Source organism: Alnus glutinosa, chromosome 9, assembly GCF_958979055.1.
Source record: "Alnus glutinosa chromosome 9, dhAlnGlut1.1, whole genome shotgun sequence".
NCBI lineage: Eukaryota > Viridiplantae > Streptophyta > Magnoliopsida > Fagales > Betulaceae > Alnus > Alnus glutinosa.
Window position 1 is genome coordinate 14,760,207 of NC_084894.1, and position 18,578 is coordinate 14,778,784.

Sequence of the window (18,578 nt, forward strand, 5' to 3'; positions counted from 1 at the left end):
TCCGCTGCGTAAATGTAACTCTGATTATTAGGTAAATGTTATGGAATATGTACCGTGTATTGGCTGAGCGACATGTAGTCGTGGCACTATGATGACTCCTTATATGTTTTAAAAAAAAAAAAAAAAAACAAAATGGGTCGTCACACGCAGTCCTTGAGGTTTGACACCCTCAATATAGCCATATTCTACAAGGACTCGTACTATTGCGAGTGGTTATTTTTATTATTGATTTATTTTGGTAAACAAAATACCAATCGATGACCAATCTTCTTACAATTATGACAAGTAGGAACAAACTTACCTTGTGTTCCAAATTCCTTGGACTTAGGCTTCACACAGTTCTTCAGGCAAGAAATTTCAATATTACCTAAACAAGCTGTATCTATTATTACAGGCTTAATAGCAATAGAATCCAATTCAGAATCAGACACATGTGAAGTAGAAGCACTCAAATCATCAACAATTAAATCAGGCTTGTTAGAAATATCTGTATGAATACAAAGCATGTTTTTTAAATTATTACTGGAGAATTTTTTCAAGATATCTTCAAATTCTTTTAATTTACCAATTGAAAAATAAATGATTTCTAATTTACCGTGTGTGTGCAGAATGTGTTATAAAATATTGTAAATGAGAAATTTAAATAACACAATTGTTTTGTTAACGAAGTGGAAACTCAATTACGAGAAAAACCTCTCTGGGGTAGCCAAACCTAGGAAATTCGCTATCAGAAGACAAAGCTAGTACAAATACAGTAACACTCACATACCCGATGCAGAGATCGTATCTTGAATTCTAATACGTAACCCAACGTGAATGACTCCCAACGAACTACTTGAAGGGGTCTTCTATGTATTGCTTTACCTTAGGGCTCCTCCCTAAGATAAACTTCAATTATGAGCACAGGAACAACACAATGGAAACGACTTGAGAACTATTGGATCTTCACAATTTCTCCCTAAAATATACTCTCTAAGCTATAAAGAATTCAATATGGAATTTTGTAAAGAATACATGCCTAGAGGCCTCTAATTATAGACTTAGCAGACCTAAAACAAGTCTGAAAAGATTTCTCTAGGCGGTGTCCAAACGGTAGCTGAAAGCGTTTGAAAGGTGAACTATGCAACCGACTTTCCATCACACGCTCCATGCGTTTCCATTTCAGGGCCAGGTCTAGACAGTGTTGCCCTAGAGTCTAGACGGTTGCACTTCTACTGCACATAATTACCATAATAAGGATCGCGTCTGGACAGTGTTTCCCTAACGTCCAAACAGTTGCAATTCTTCTCCACGTCTTGCCTTATTATTGACCTCGTCCGGACGGTGTTGCCCTGTCATTCGGACCGATGCAGCTGTCTTCCTATATACATGTCTGTGAAGGAAAATCGATTACTTTTTGAACTTTGATAAGCGTCTGGATGTGTTGCCATGACATCTGGATGGATGCAACATTGAACTGTTCAAATCTTCTAGACACTGATGGGTGTCCGAACGCATGAATGGGTCATCCAGACGAAAACTTGGGATCCGACTTCTCTGAGTTGGAATCTGCAGAAAATCTTCTTTGAGCATCTTGAACCACTTTTCTGAAATGAAAATTCTGAAATAAACGGCATCCCTGATCAAATGGCAACATTACATAATAGTGATTTTGTCAAACAGAATGCAGCCAACACAAACTAACAATGTAGTTTGTTTGCATTCTGATGTTTAGCTCTTCCATATACCTACTCATTAACTCATCCATGTGTTGCATAGAAAAGTAACCCCACAACTACTGCAAGACGAAAGACAGTGGGACTTAAATTTGATGGTGTAAGACCTATTAGGAGATCTAGTAGGTTGTTAGCCACTTTTAAAGAACCCAACCCTAACAAAAAGATACCAACGATTGATCTCAGTTGTCATGATGGTCAACCAGCAATGACAGTAGGAGTGGTGGTTCGTGAGCCGGCCAAGACAACATGAGTGGGGATTCGTGAACCGGCCAGGACAGTAGGAGTGGTGATTCGTGAACCATGAAGGAGATCAAAAAGAGTGCTAATACCAACAGTGGAGAAGGGAATCCAGTGAATGGAAGAAAAGAAGAAAGGGAAAAGACTTGCATGGCAACCTTGATGGTTTATGTTGGTTATGTGTTATGAAAGAACAAGCATTTGTTTCAGTTATGTATGAAGGGACAACTTGGTCGGTGGGTGGGGTAATATGGATTATGTTGGATTTGTGTTATGAAGTAACAATTTGTTGTTGTTGTTGTTGGAAATATAGATTATGTTGGTTTTGTGTTATGAAGGAACAATTTGTTTGGTTTGTTGGAAATCTCCTCAAACATTTGGTTGTATTTTGGGGTTGGCTGGTTTGTTGGAAATATTGTTGTTTATGCATGTTGGATTTGTGTTATGATGGAACAATTTGTTGTTCTTATTGGAAATCTATAGATTATGTTGGTTTTGTGTTATGAAGGAACAATTTGTTTGGTTTGTTGGAAATCTCCACAAACATTTGTGTTGGTTTCTAATTGGCTGCATTTTACTGAACAAAATCACTTCTATGTAATGATGCTTTTAAGCAGGGATTCAGTTATTTTCAGAGTCTTCTTATTTAGAGTTATACTTCTAGAAGATTCTCCACAAATTCCAAGTAAGAGCAATCTGATCCCTTGCATTCGTCCAGACAATGTGTGTTCTCGTCTGGACGCTATTCTTGATAAGGCAAGTCGTGCATACAAAGTTCAACCGTCCGGACGTTAGTCTCCATGGTCCCGACGCGCAAGCCTTAATATGGAAATAGTGTGTCGCAGAAGTTTAACCATCTGGACGTTAGTCTCCATGGTCCGAACGCTCTAGCCTTAATATGGAAATTACGTGTAGCTAAAGTGCAACCATTCGAATGCTATTCAAGAAAGAATTTCAAGCGAATTTGGAAAGCCGATCGCAAAATTGTCCGTATGGATGCCCTCAGCTACCGTCTGGACGCCGCCTAGGAAAATTACATCAGACGCGATTTAGGTTTCTATGCCCTATAAATAGAGACTCTTAGGCATGTAATTTGTAAGAATTCGGTATTTAATTCCATAGAGCTTAGAGAGTTTATTTTAGAGTTATTATGCTGAACTGTTCTCTCTCAAGCCGTTGCCATTGTGTGCTGTTACTGTGCTGAAACTGAAGTCTATCTTAGGGGTTGACCCTATGGTAAAGGATTCCACTGAAGACCCCTTAAAGTAGGTGACTTGGTTGGGAGACGTTCGTGTTGGGTTACACGTCAGAGTGCTAGATACAATCACTACATCGGGTATGTGAGTGTTACTGTCTATGTACTAGCTTTGTCTTCTAAATAATGGATATCCTGGGTTTGGCTACCCCAGAATGGTTTTTCTCTTAATTGAGTTTTCACTTCGTAAACAAAATTCTTGTGTCATTTAAATTCCGCACTTACATTATTTTATTAACACATTGTGCACACACACATGGTTAAAATAGAAGTCATCTATTTTTCAATTGGTATCAAAGTTTAGTACACTTTGAGAAGATTAAATTCTTGAGTGTTTTATTGTGAAAATCAAAATTGACTTCTAAAATAAGACAAGTGTGTGTAAAGTGTGCAACAAAAATAACAATGCGGAAAGTAAACAACACACAGATTTTTGTTGACGAAGTAGAAACTCAATCAAGAGAAAAACCACTCCGGGGCAGCTAAACCCAGGAATTCCACTATTCAGAAGACAAAGCTAGATACAAGATAGTAACACTCACATTAACCCGATGCAGTGGTCGTACCTTGCTCTCTGACGTGTAACCCAACACAAATGCTTCCCAACCAGGTCTCCTACCTAAAGGAGTCTACAATGGAATCCTTTACCTTAAGGCCAACCCCTAAGATAGACTTTAGATGAAGCGCAACACACTTGTAACGGCTTCAGAGGGATCTTGAACTTCTCTGAGCTCTTGTGGAATTCAATACCGAATTCTTACAGTTTTCAATGCCTAGGGCCTCTATTTATAGGCTAATGGGCGACTGCTGTAATATGTACAGACACCGTCCGGACGAACAACTGTGCGACGAGATTTTCTGAAAATTTCGCTGAAAATCTTTCTGGTTTAAGAGCCGCATCTGAACGGTGAGATACTGATGTCTGGATGGTCGCACGTCCGTTGCAAGTAATTTCCATATAAGGCTTCGCACGTCCGGACCAAGGGGTATGAACGTTCGGACGACAATTCTTCAACACGCATTTCCATATCTGCTATGCGTGCGTCCGGACCATGAGATGCAGACGTCCGGACGGTTGAAGTCGAATCGGCAATTTCCTTAACTGATGAGCACGCGTCCGGACCAATGCTGACTGACGTCTAGACGGTGATATTTGAATTGCAATTCTTGCCTTATGTATGAGTGCGTCCGAACGGGAAACCACGTCGTCCGGACGGTGTATCAATCTTCCCATATCTGAACTTGGAAAGAATCTGAAGTTGATCGATCACTGATGGACGTCCAGACGGGATGCTGAGAGGTCCGGACGGATGTAAGCTGGAACAGAAGCTTCTTGATACAGTGGAGGGTCCGGACGGAAAGATACGTCGTCCGGACGAATGATACTGGTCTGTCTGGCGTCCGGACGGTATGACACGTCGTCCGAACGGATGGAACAGTGGACAGATGGGCGTCCGGACGGGATGACAAGTCATCCGGATTGCTGACAGGGAATCTGAAATCTTTTATCTTTTTCGCAGTGCAAAGTCTTCTGAAAATGCTCTGACAAGTGGAATCCCTGTTTACAGCATCTTTACACATAACTGATTTTGTCCAAACACAGAATAATGCCAAAATACTAACATATTGTTTGACTTCTATCTTATCATGTTTGTTAATTTTGATTTGATGGATAAAGGTGAGCTCCAAAGGATGTGTATCGAATAGTTTAAACAATTTGAAGATTTTAAAAAGTCTAGCTTTGATCACTTACAAAGACTTAAAAATTTTGAAGTTGAAAAAGATGTGTTTATTGAAAAAATTAAGTCTTTAGAAGATGATCTAATGAATTCAAAACTGCCTTTGGACAAACCTTTTAATCCTGACTTGAGTATTAATAGTGTTTCTTATGTTTCACATGCTATGCCTGCTCATAGAACTATGTTTATTAAACCTAGCATATCTCATAATCATACTCGGTCTACTTGTGGGGATAAAAGGGCTTGTCATAAAAACTTCAATACTATCCCTACTTGTCATTACTGTGGCATTAATGGTCATATCCTTCCTAATTGCTTTCAGATTCATTCTCAAAAACCTTGGGATAAATTGCATGTACCTAGGGAGGGTAAACCAAGTTTTAAGAACCAAGTTAAGAATTTATGTGATCAAGTTAAGCTCATTAGTGAAAAGTAAGGAAACCTCACTCCTAATGAAAAGAAATCTGTCTTGACTAATAATGAGAAGAAAACTTCCAAACAAGTCTAGGTTAAAAAGGAGGACAACCTGTGTTTAGTTGCTCATACTGTCTTAAAAATTCCTGATACTTGTTTGTGGTATTTGGATAGTGGCTGCTCTAAACACATGACAAGTGATAAGACTCTACTAAAAGAAGTTCAGATAGGCACAGGAGGACGTATCCCTTATGGAGATGGAAGTCAATCCAAAGTAATTGGAAAAGTAATCATCAATATTCCAAGACTCAGAGCATCTCAGGAAGCCTTGTATGTGGAATGACTCAAGGCCAACCTTCTTAGCATCAGCTAATTCTGTGACAATGATTTGGTGGTTCAATTCTCAAAAAAGGAGTGTAATATCTTTGACAGCAGTGGCAAGTGGCTAATGAGAAGAGAAAGGACTACTGGCAACTGCTATGGCCTCCCTGGTCTCACCTCAAATCCTTATATTATTTGCAATAAGACAACTGTAGATGACAGTGAATTATGGCATCAAATGTTAGGGCATTTAAATTTCACAGATATGCTGAAGATTGCTAGCAAAGAAATTGTCAAAGATCTGCCTAAAATGGAAAAGACTGGGAAAGGAGTTTGTGGTCTATGCCAACTAGGGAAGCAAACTTGAGCAGCTCATTAGAAGACCTTAGGTATTCTCACTTCTCGAAATTTAGAATTGCTACATACTCATGGGTCCCCCTAGAACTGCAAGTTTAGGTGGAAGGAAGTATATATTGGTGGTAGTAGATGATTTTTCTCAATATACATGGGCTATTCTTCTTCGGAAAAAGTCTAATGCTTTTGATGCAGCTCAAAATCTATTCAAGAAAATTCAAATTGAGCAAAACTACCAAATAATGAGGATCTGTAATGATCATGGAAAAGAATTTGAGAATGCTAAGTTTGAAGAGTTCTGACTTTCGTATGGGATCCAACAGGAATTTTCTTCCCCTATCACTTCTCAACAGTGTAACGCCCCGCTTTTACAAAAAGCGTAAGTGAAAATTTTCCGATTTCCACGTGACATTACTAACTCATCAGAGTTATAAATTAGCAGCGGAATATAATTTTTCTGTGACAATGACGCATCAGAGCTAACTAAATAACCTCAATATATAAAAATAATAACATTTTGTTCTGATATAATAATTACATCCAAAATAATAACATATGTTTCACAAGCGGCACTTAATAAATACATAATAACTGTCTTCTCCAACATTACAAATATTACATATTAAAATAATTATTCCAGTAGCCTTGACCTTCGATCCACCCTGCAAAAACTCGCATGAGATTACAGTTATCACCACAATCTCATGCTGTGGTCAAGTGAGTCAACAGTTCTTGACCACAATGAAATACTGCATTATTTAAAAGTACACTAAGCAATCAAATGATGACAGTTATATAAATACACGCACAACCTTATATACTTCTTGTATTAACCTTAATAAGAACCTATGTTCCATCCATTTGAAGCCTATGCTTCACTTATTATGAGCCTATGCTCCGTTAGATTAAAGCCTATGCTTCTTTCATCATGAGCCTATGCTCAATGCTTATTAATGGAAGCCTATGCTTCATTAAATCTCTTAGGGGGCCTACGCTCCCATTGGTGGCCTATGCTCACCAGCTTTGTTATTAATCCTTGAACCTTTGGTTTATCCGTTGGTCTTATCAGTGTATTGATGCCTTGGTACCTAAACTTTTGGTTTACCCATTGGTCTAGTCAATTGCTTGACGCCTTGGTATGTAAACCTCAGTTCATCTGTTGGTTTCCTCAATTCACTGACGCCTTGGTACCTAAACCTCTAGTCTTTTTATTAACCCATTCATAACTCATAACTTTACCACAGTATAATCATGCAAACAACATCATATACATAATTCCAACCAGAGCATGTTAAACATATCAAATGCCAAACCATATGCATACAATTAAATAAAGCAGACTTCAACACATAATCAAAAACCACCACACGTATCATCCCCAGTGAGTAAGAAATACTCACAGTAATTCTTCTGGCTTCAAGAAATGTTCACAGATATAATGACTGCAATATAATTTAATACAGACAATAGTAAATTAGCATAATTCCCTAAACATACATTTTAATCTTATTCTAATTTCTGACCTTTAACCCTTAACATAATCTCCTATTTTCGCTTGAACATTACCACGACATATAAAATTGGTCCAGTTACATTTTATTACTAATCTTTTATTTTATTACTAATCTTTTATGCGGAATTTATTACTGCATTTATTAAGACTTTTAAATATCTATTTATCCAAACAGATCTCATAATACTCTTTTTATAAAAATAGGTATAATAATTCAAAGTCACAATATTTATAATAAGGTTTTGCAACCCAAAATAATAGAACATTTTAGTAAATAATATTAAGGCAGGCACTGTTTCAGTTATTTTAACTGAAACAATGAGATACCAAAATATGTTTAAGCCAACGTATAGCTTATATTAAATAAACTTAATAACTTCGTTAATATAATTAACGGGTTTTATACTTTAAAAATAGGTGGATTAGAATAACTACATAATTAATTCCAATGTTGTCATTTTATAAACTTGAGCAGCATAACGATATTATCATTATTAATGCACAAAAATATTTTAAAACAATTGGAAGGCGTAACGAGGCTTTGATAAAAATATTTATTTTTACTCTGGCATCACAACGACGTGATTTATTACTTAGATACGCCACTTGGAATACCCTGCTAAAACACAACTTAAAAACATTAGATACTTAAAATAGTAAAAACTGTAAAATCACAAAATATTAAAACAAAGTTAATACTTTAGAAATTATATACAATAAATTAAAGCCTTAATTAAAAACTTACCAAATATCTCAAAAATGTATTTTGAGATATTAAAAGTACCATGTCCAGATTTCTTATTCTTCAACTTTATTATAGTTGTCAGATATATATATATGATTCAGGCTATAAATATACTTATATCTAACGTATCAAATATACATATATATATATATATAGTTAAACAAAAACCCATACACTTCATCGTCAAACACACACACACACAGCCTGATTTACACCCACACACATCTTTGTCTTATCTTTTCTTTTATTTGTGTTGACTCATTCCTTTCTCTAGAGTCTTCCTTAACTCTTTTGTTTTCTTTTGCTCTTGTTCCTTTCTTCTTTTATTCTAGAGCCGGCTATAGACACAGAGAAAAAGAGAGGGACACGAGGGATCTTACCCACTGTAGATTCAGTAAAGAAGAAGGGAAAACTTGGGGCTTTCTTCTGGTTTAAGAGGAAGAAGGCTTGCTGGACAACAGATGGCCCAACAAAGAGGGTTGAGAAGAGGTTTGCTGCACTTTCTTTCTATTTTCTTGGGTTGAGCCGTGAGGTACAGAGAGTTTTCCAGATCTGGAATTCTCTTTTGCTGGTTGGTCTAAATGAAGAGCAACAAAGAAGGTAAATGGCAGCAGAGAGAAAGAAGTGGAGAATTTCAGCAAGCCCAAGGGAAGTTTCTGATTTGTGAAGAACAACAATTGCTCATCCCTTCCTTTATAGAGAGATTGATCGGTGTGGATTAACACAACGTAACACTCATCCTACGGACAGAGGCCTTACAGCTGTTGGGTGAATGATTACAAAGATATGAATCAACTTCATATCTCTTAATATAATTTTCTAACAAAAGTTTTGATTCTAACAAGTCTCTTTGTGATTAAGTTAGGCTGAGTATGTGAATTGTGGGCTGGGCTAGGTTTAATAACGTGTGCTGGGCTGACATGTGAATTGAGTTTGTGGACAGAATAGTAAATGGGCTGGGCCAAGTTCAAAAGTATACCCATAAATTATTAATGCTAATTTTCGTCCAAAACCGAGGTACTATTTTTTCGTGGGTATTTTTCGGCACTAAACGGAGTCCAAAAATTATAAAATTCGGAAGGTAGTTAAAGGACTTCGATTTGAGCGTTTTGGCTTTTGAATCGACCAAAACGGAGTACGTTTAACCCAATTTCCGTCATTCCAAAATTTTAGGTCTGTTTGAACTTTTATTAAACTGAAATTATACAAGCTCCTTTTCAATAAATGAATATTTATTTTCATAAATATTCATATTTATTCTTTTTCCTTATTATTAGGTCATAAATCATATTTTAAGATATTTTATTTAATATCTTAAAATATGGGGTGTTACAAACAGAATGGGGTTGTAGAAAGAAAGAACGGGGTGATTCAAGAGATGGCTCGTGTAATGATCCACTCAAAAAATCTTGCTCAACACTTTTGGGGAGAAGCTATCAATATTGCTTGTCATATTATCAACAGAGTCTACCTGAGGCTTGAAACAAACAAAACTCTCTATGAAATTTGGTGAGGTAAGAAGCCAACAGTTAAGTACTTCAAAACTTTTGGAAAGAAATGCTATATTCTTCGTGATAGGGAAAATCTTGGGAAATTTGATCCCAAAAGTGATGAAGGTATATTCTTGGGGTATTCCACAAACAATTGTGCTTACAGAGTCTTCAATAAAAGAACAGAGACTGTGATGGAATCAATCAATGTTACAATTAATGACGAAGAAATTGAGGCACCTAGCAAGGGGGAGGAAAATCAGCCAATTTCTGCTGAACTGCTTATTCCTTCAGCTAACGTGATCAAGACTTCTACTTTAACCCAAGAAACTCCAGGTATGTCTCCAGCTAAATCTCTTCCTATTCCTGCAACTTCTAATACTACTGCCAGTACTTCTGAAGATTAGGATAATCCCACAAATCCTCATAAACGGTCATGGGTGAAGCTCAATCATCCCCCCTAGCAGCTTATTGGGTCTATTGAAGAAGGGCGTCGGCTAAGAAACAGAGTTATCCAGCCTTCAAGTGAAGTAGCTAATCAAGTTTCCTATAGCTGCTACCATGCACATATAGAGCCCAAGAAAGTTGACGAAGCCCTATAAGATGAAAGTTGGGTCTCTGCCATGCATGATGTATGGACTCTGGTTCCCCGACCTACTGATCATAATATCAATCAGATGAGCATGGTACAGTGGTCAGGAATAAAGCATGTCTTGTTGCCCAGGGGTACACTCAGATTGAGGGAATATACTTTGATGAAACCTTTGCTCCGGTTGCCATGGTATGATCCATCAGAATTCTTCTCTCCATCGCTTGCCATCTTAGATTTAAGCTTTATCAGATGGATGTAAAGAGTGCCTTTCTGAACGGTATTCTTCAGGAAGAAGTTTATGTATAACAGCTGAAAGGATTTCAAGATCCTCTTCATCCCCATCATGTCTACAAGCTGAAGAAAGCTCTGTATGGTCTTAAGCAAGCTCCTCGAGCATGGAATGAGCGTCTCACCACATATCTTCTGGCCAAGGGGTTTACAAGGGGATAGGTTGATCGGACCTTATTCATCAGAAATCAAGGTACACACAAGCTCATTACTCAAATCTATTTTGATTATATTATATTTGGAGCCACTCTAGATTCCTAGCCCATGAATTTTTTGACGAGATGAAGCAGGAATTTGAGATAAGCATGATTGGTGAGTTGAACTACTTTCTGGGTCTTCAAGTCAAACAAACTTTTGAAGGCATTTTCATCTCTCAGTCCAAGCATGCTAAGGATTTGGTTAAACGTTTTGATCTAGATGGGAAGAGTCATGCCCGGACTCCCATGAGCACTAGTGTCAAGATAAGCATTGACCTTATAGGGAAACCAGTTGATCCAACTCTCTACTGAAGTATGATAGGGAGTCTCCTCTATTTCACAGCCAGCCAACCAGATTTTGCTTACATAGCCGATGGAGCAATTGTATCTTGCACTCTGACACATAACCCAACGTGAACGCCTCCCAGCCAAGTCACCTATTTGAACGGGTCTTCAATGGATTCCTTTACCTTAGGGCTCCTCCCTAAGATAGACTTCAACACAAGCAAGTCACAAATTAGACAACCCTTAGAGAGCTAGTCGATCTTCACAATTTCTACCAAAACACCCTCTCTAAGTACAGAAGAATTCAATACTGATAAGTGCTGAATGTGACACATTCAAACCCCTTAATTTACATATGTGAAGCTCTTAGTTTTGTATAGTTTGATGTTTTGTATTGTTTTTGTGTTTTCTTGTATTTTACAGGTTTTGGAAGAAAATCCATCAATTCCAAGATAATAATGAAGTCAGCAAACTCACTTTGGAAAGAATTAAATGCCAAAGCAAATTTGACTTTAAGGAAAAGAGAAGCTGGACAAATCTTTTTTTTTGGAAAGAATCCAGAATGAGGATGTCTCATTGTTCTGGTCATAATTCTCTACTCAAGAATCGGATTGCGATCAAATTTGTGGCACTGAAAAGCTAACAAAACATTCAACAAATATGTCAGAAATAGCTTTTTCTTAATTTGGAATTATGCTATGCCAAAATCGCCCTGCAATAAATGACCGCAAATCTGGACGATTCTTATTCCGATTTGTACTAGGATTACTTTCTTATTTGACAAGAAGACTCAAGAACGATTTTCTGGAATTTCAAGGGTTCTAGGGCTTGTTTGCTCCCTATAAATAGACCCATAAACTTCAAGAGATGCTTATGCTTATGCTTGTGCTTATGCTTATACTTAGCTTTAGATAGAAAAACTTCTTGAAGACTTGAAGAGTTGAAGAGAAGTAATCATGGCAGGAGGCCATTGCAACAGCATCATGAGCAGCTAAAAACCTTTGTGGGGTATTGATGTAGCCCTATCCAAGCACAATGGTTTGATTGTAATTTAATTTAGAAAATTCCAGTTTATGCATGTTGGTTGTATAATCATGAGAATTGCTACAATTTGATATTGTTCTTCGTTTTTCAATGCAATTGTTCTTCAGTTCATAATCAATATTGGTAGAATTCTTCTCTTGTCTTAGAAAGTTTTTTTACCCTTATTGAACTCAAATCATTCTTATTTTCTGTGATTATAAGAATGATGATTATACAACGGGTTTAATTGACATATGATTAAGAGGATTAGATAGGCCATGCCTAGGGAAGACGGATCGTACTACATCCTAGTTTAGTGTAATTTAGGTAGACGATCCGTGCCAACCGAAGATGGGTTATACTTATTCTTTTGATTGTATGTATCCTATTAAAGACATAGCTAATCCATACCCAGGGAAGACGGGTCTTACCGCATCTTAGTGGTTAGGTGGACGATCCGTGCCAACCAAAGATGGATTATACTTATTCTTTAATATGGTAATTTCTTGTTTATTTATAGCATGCATAGAATGAATTTATCTAATTAATTATGATTAACCATTGATGTGCGGATAGTGGTAAAGTCAATACTCTACTCTCTCTCTTTCTTTCTCTCTTATAATTCAATTCTCTTTTACGTTTATTTTATGCACTTTAGTTAATCACAAAATCAACAACCTTTTCTTTAGTTATTTTTAATTTTTATAAATTTGATAACAATACCCCTGCAATCCTTGAGGTTCGACACCCTCTCCATAGCCTTGTCCTACAAGGATTCGTTCTATTGCGAGTGGTTTATTTGATTATTGATATATTTCGGTAAATAAAAGACCGTAATCAATTTTTGGCGCCGTTGCCGGGGACTGCTTAACGGTTGCGTTATTAAGTTTTATAGATTAAATCTAGCTTCATTATTTTCTGTTTCTTTTTATTTTTATTCTTACTCTTGATTTTTGTTTCTAATTTTTCTTTAAGTGTTTCTTTTTCCTTTTTCTTTTTCTCTCAGTTTTTCTCACTCAGCGCCGCCAGCATCTGCACCAGCTAAATTCCAGCACTCCTACGGGCCGTTTGTGAGCTTTTTATTCTGTTTTTATCTTTATTTTCTTTTATTTCATGCTGGGTCGTCGTTCTCTATCATTGCCTTTAATTTCTTACGACCCCGACATTGAACGCACTCTTAGACAACTTAGATCCGAAAGGAACTCTAATTTGCTAGGAGAGCGCCCCACTAAGACTATGGGTGACAATAACCCTATGGCTTTGAGAGATCACTATCTCCCTACCACATACACGTCTCCCACATGTCTTAGGTTGCCGGATGTTACGGCAACCCATTATGAGATTAAGCCTAGCACCATAAGAGTTTACCATCTTTTCTAGGGCTTAGTACTGAAAATCCTTACGAGTTTCTCGGTGAATTCCTAGCAATCTGTTCTACCATTAAATTGAGTGGGTTCATCGAGGAGGCTCTAAGGATGCGTCTCTTTCCCTTCTCCCTCAAGGAAAGAGCCAAACATTGGTTTCATTCCTTAGCACCAAACTCCATTACTTCTTGGGCTCAATTGTAACAAGAATTTTTGAAGAAGTATTTTCCCATAGGAAAAACCAATGATATTAGGAGAGCTATCACTGGCATCTCCCAATATGAGGGAGAACAACTGTACGAGACCTGGGAAAGACTCAAGGACCTACTTTGATCATGCCCACACCACGCTGTCCCGAAGTGGCAGCTAGTGCAAAGCTTCTATGAAGGCTTGACCGAGCCTAATAGACAAATGGTAGATGCATCTTGTGGGGGCACATTTATGATGAAAAATGAGGATGAAGCATGGACTTTGTTTGAAAATTTGAGTAATAATTCTATTCAGCATGCATCCACTAGACGCAGAGCACCTACACCTAAAGCACCAAAGACCGAAGGACTTTTTGAAGTAGGCTACTCTTCAGATATTGTGACGTCCACATCGCCTAGGAATGAGGATGTGCTTATATGTATAAATGCACCCTTTATGACACAACGCGTTTTAAAGCCGATCAGGTCATGAACCTATCAGAACTCCGTAGTTAAGCGTGCTTCTGCGAGAGTAATCCCAAGATGGGTGACCTCCTGGGAAGTCTGATATGGGGAGCCAAAAGCGGACAGTATTGTGTCATTGGGGGTGGATCGTTACAGATATAGCCACTCAAGTAGTTGACACTATCAATAGGAAGTTTGATCAATTGATGGTGGCTGGTTTTGCTCCTCATTCTGCTCACACGAACACACAACACTCACCATGTTCATTTTGTTTGAGTCCTATGCATCAAGTCAATGATTGTCCTACGGCTGCAAATTTTTCTGATGATTCAACTGAGTAGGTTAATGCAGCATTTTCTCATCCGGGTAATGATCCATACTCCAATACTTATAACCCAGGGTGGAAAAATCATCCCAACTTCTCATGGAAGGCTCAAGTTGTAAGTAACTCAGTCCCAAGGGTGTACAATCAAGCTCAATCTATCAGGCAGCCTTATCAACCTTCTTCCACATATATGACTCCACAACAGCGGTCTCAAGCTGCACCATCTCCTCAGGCAGATTTTGACCTTCAAGATCAGCTGTTGAAATTGATAAGCAAGATGGATCAGAAAATGAGCAATATGGATCAGACAATGACCTCTCTCAGTCAGACAGTGGCCTTTCACTCCCAAGCCATTGGCAAAATTGGCAAAATTGAGGCTCATATGGGACAGATAGCTAATACCCACAACATAAGGGAAGAGGGGAAGCTTCCAAGTTAGCCGGTGGCTAACCCGAAGGGACACTACATGGCAGAACCAAGTACTTCAAATCATCAGCAAATGCTAGCCATCACCACATTGAGTAGTGGAAGAATGGTCGACAATCATGTGCAAGAAAAGGTGGATGAGCAAATTGAGATCCCACAAAATCTGCAGAGGGACACGGGTAAGCAAGTAAACACTGAGGCTTCTTCTCCCTCCGCCCCCACTCCTGAGATACTATATGAACCCCGAGTCCCATTCCCAGAACGTCTCAAGGAACCTTCTCACTTCGGGAAGCAAGGAAAGAAAATACAAGATATGATGGAGGTCTTCAAACAAGTTAAAGTCAACATCCCACTCCTTGATGCCATCAAGCAAGTACCTGCTTATGCAAAATTCCTCAAGGACTTGTGTACTCAGAAAAGGAAAACCAGAAATAATATCCCCAAGAAAGTTCTTCTTACTGAGCATGTGAGCTCCTTGATTCAGCACAACACTCCTCCGAAATTCAAGGATCCTGGATCCCCTACAATTTCATGTATCATCGGACAGACTGAGATTGATAAAGCACTCCTAGATCTAGGAGTTGGTGTGAATTTACTTCCCTATTCAGTGTATCAACAACTTGGCCTAGGGGAACTGAAGCCCACCACAGTGATTCTACAGTTGGCTGATCGGTCTGTTAAGAAACCAAGAGGGGTTATAGAAGATGTCATCATCCAAGTGGATAAATTTTTCTTCCCAGTGGACTTCATCGTAGTTGATATCGAGCCCATTCCCAATCCTGAGAAGCTAATTCCAGTCATCCTTGGCCTTCCTTTCTTAGCCACTTCCAATGCATGCATCAACTGTCGCACTGGAGTCATGGAGATCTCCTTTGGTAATATGAAATTCAAGCTAAATATCTTCAATGCATTCCAGCATGCACCTGATTGGAATGAGTGTTTCTTTGTGGACAACATTGAAGAATATGTAGAAGATTCACTCCCCAGTCTTTTGACAAGGGATCCTTTGGAAGACTGCTTAGCTCACTTTGGCTTTGAAGACTTCAACACCAATCAATACATTGATGAGGTAAATGCCTTGCTAGAGACAGCTGCCAGTGCAGATTTTCATCCATGGAGACTACCCAAGGAACCCTTACCTCCAACTTCGAACACTTCTCCTGTTCCTTCCCTTGAGTCTCCACCAAAGCTTGAATTGAAGCCACTACCAGACAAGCTCAAGTATGCCTTCCTCGGCTCTAATGATACCTTACCGGTCATCATTGCTTCAGATCTACAAAAGGACCAAGATGACAGATTATTAGCAGTATTGAAGAAGCATAAAGAGGCTATTGGATGGACTATAGTTGATTTGAACCGCATCAACCCCTCCATCTGTTTGCACCGGATTCATTTAGAGGAAGATGCTCGACCCTCCCGTGAGGCATAGCGTCGGTTGAATCCCAATTGAAAGAGGTAGTGATGAAGGAGGTGGTCAAATTACTCGATGCATGTATTATTTATCCCATCTCCGATAGCAAGTGGGTGAGCCCTACCCAAGTGGTTCCAAAGAAGTCTGGCATCACGGTGATAGAGAACTCAGCTGGCGAATTGATTCCCCAACGCACAACCACGGGATGGCGCGGCTGTATTGACTACCACAAGCTCAACTCCCATACTCGGAAGGATAACTTCCCACTCCCGTTCATTGATTAGATCCTGGAGCGTCTTGCTGGCCAGAGCTACTACTGTTTCCTAGATGGGTACTCCGGGTATAATCAAGTGGCGGTTGACCCCCAAGACCAAGAGAAGACGACCTTCACCTACCCCTTTGGCACCTTTGCTTACAGGCGCATGCCCTTTGGATTATGCAATGTACCTGCTACTTTTCAGCGGTGTATGATGTCGATCTTCTCAGACATGGTAGAAAAATTTATGGAGCTATTTATGGATGATTTCTCTGTTTTTGGTTCCTCCTTTGATACATGTCTCCACAATCTATCACTTGTGCTTCAACGTTGCAAAGAAACCAATCTGATTTTAAGCTGGGAGAAGAGCCACTTCATGGTGCAAGAGGGAATAGTTCTGGGCCATATAGTGTCTAAAAGAGGAATTGAGGTGGACTGTGCCAAGGTTGAGCTGATTGAAAATCTACTGTCACCTACTTCAGTGAAGCAGATTCGTTCCTTCCTCGGGCATGCTGGTTTCTATTGCCGCTTCATCAAGGATTTCAGTCAGATTTCACGACCCTTGTGTCATTTACTTGCCAAGGATACTACTTTCCATTTTGATGATGCATGTGTAGAGGCATTCCATAAGCTTCGATCTATGCTATCTTCTGCTCCCATCATGAAGCCTCCCGACTGGTCTTTGCCGTTTGAAATCATGTGTGATGCATTTGATCATCCTATGGGTACGGTCTTGGGACAGGGTGAAGGCAAGCTTCATCATGTCATCTACTATGCTAGCAAGACTCTGACGGATGCTCAAGTCAATTACACAACAACAGAGAAAGAGCTGCTAGCCATTGTCTTTGCCTTGGATAAATTTTGCTCATATCTTCTGGGATCCAAGGTAATCATCTACTCTGATCATGCGTCTCTACGACATTTGCTGGCCAAGAAAGAAACTAAACCCCGGTTGATTCGATGGATACTTCTTCTACAAGAATTCGACATCGAAATACGGGACAAGAAGGGAACTGAGAATGTCGTCGCCGACCACTTGTCACGGATTCTATTTGAGACATCTCAGCCTATTCCAGTTGATGATTCATTCCCGAATAAGCAACTATTTGAGATCACTCCGAGGGAACCGCCTTGGTATGCTGATATTGTTAACTACTTAGCCACAGGTCGGATCCCTTCTCATTGGTCCAAACAAGACAAGGACCACTTCTTCAAGCAAGTCCGATCTTATTTTTGGGAAGATCCAAAGTTATTCAAGTACTGTGCTGATCAGATAATTCGCCGCTGTGTCCCTGAGAGTGAATTCCACAGTATTCTTACATTCTGCCATTCACTAGCTTGTGGAGGACACTTCAGTGCCAAGAAAACTGCAGCAAAGATTCTATAGAGCGGATTCACATGGCCTACCTTATTCAAAGATGCCTATGACTTTTGTCGAGCCTGTGAAAGGTGCCAGCGCCTTGGTGCTATGTCTCGAAAAGACATGATGCCGCTAAACTCCATCCTAATTGTTGAAATCTTTGATGTATGGGGTATCGACTTCATGGGACCCTTCCCATCATCTTTTGGGTTGAGTATATTCTTCTGGGTGTGGATTATGTCTCTAAATGGGTCGAAGCTGTGGCCACCAAGGCTAATGATCACAAGGTTGTAGTCAAGTTCATCCAGACCAACATTTTCAGTCGATTCGGTACCCCTCGAGCCATCATTAGTGATGGAGGTAAGCACTTTTGTAATTGGTTTCTCAAGACCTTGCTCCTTAAATACTCTGTCACACACAAAGTAGCCACTCCCTACGATCCTCAAACTAGTGGCCAAGTGGAAGTTTCCAACAGGGAGATCAAGCACATTCTAGAGAAGACAGTTAGGCCAGACCACAAGGATTGGTCCTTGCGCCTCAATGATGCACTATGGGCCTATCGCACAGCGTACAAGACACCAATCGGTATGTCTCTATACCAGATTTTTTATG

At 39.1% G+C, this 18,578-nt stretch overlaps 1 protein-coding gene across 1 annotated transcript; it reads left to right on the forward strand.

The window, feature by feature from the left end:
• The first annotated feature begins 14,979 nt into the window (after positions 1–14,979).
• Positions 14,980–16,368, forward strand: LOC133876789 (uncharacterized). Its single transcript, XM_062315036.1, has one exon. It carries the CDS (start codon positions 14,980–14,982, stop codon positions 16,366–16,368), a length of 1,389 nt encoding a protein of 462 aa, XP_062171020.1.
• The last annotated feature ends 2,210 nt before the right edge of the window (positions 16,369–18,578 follow it).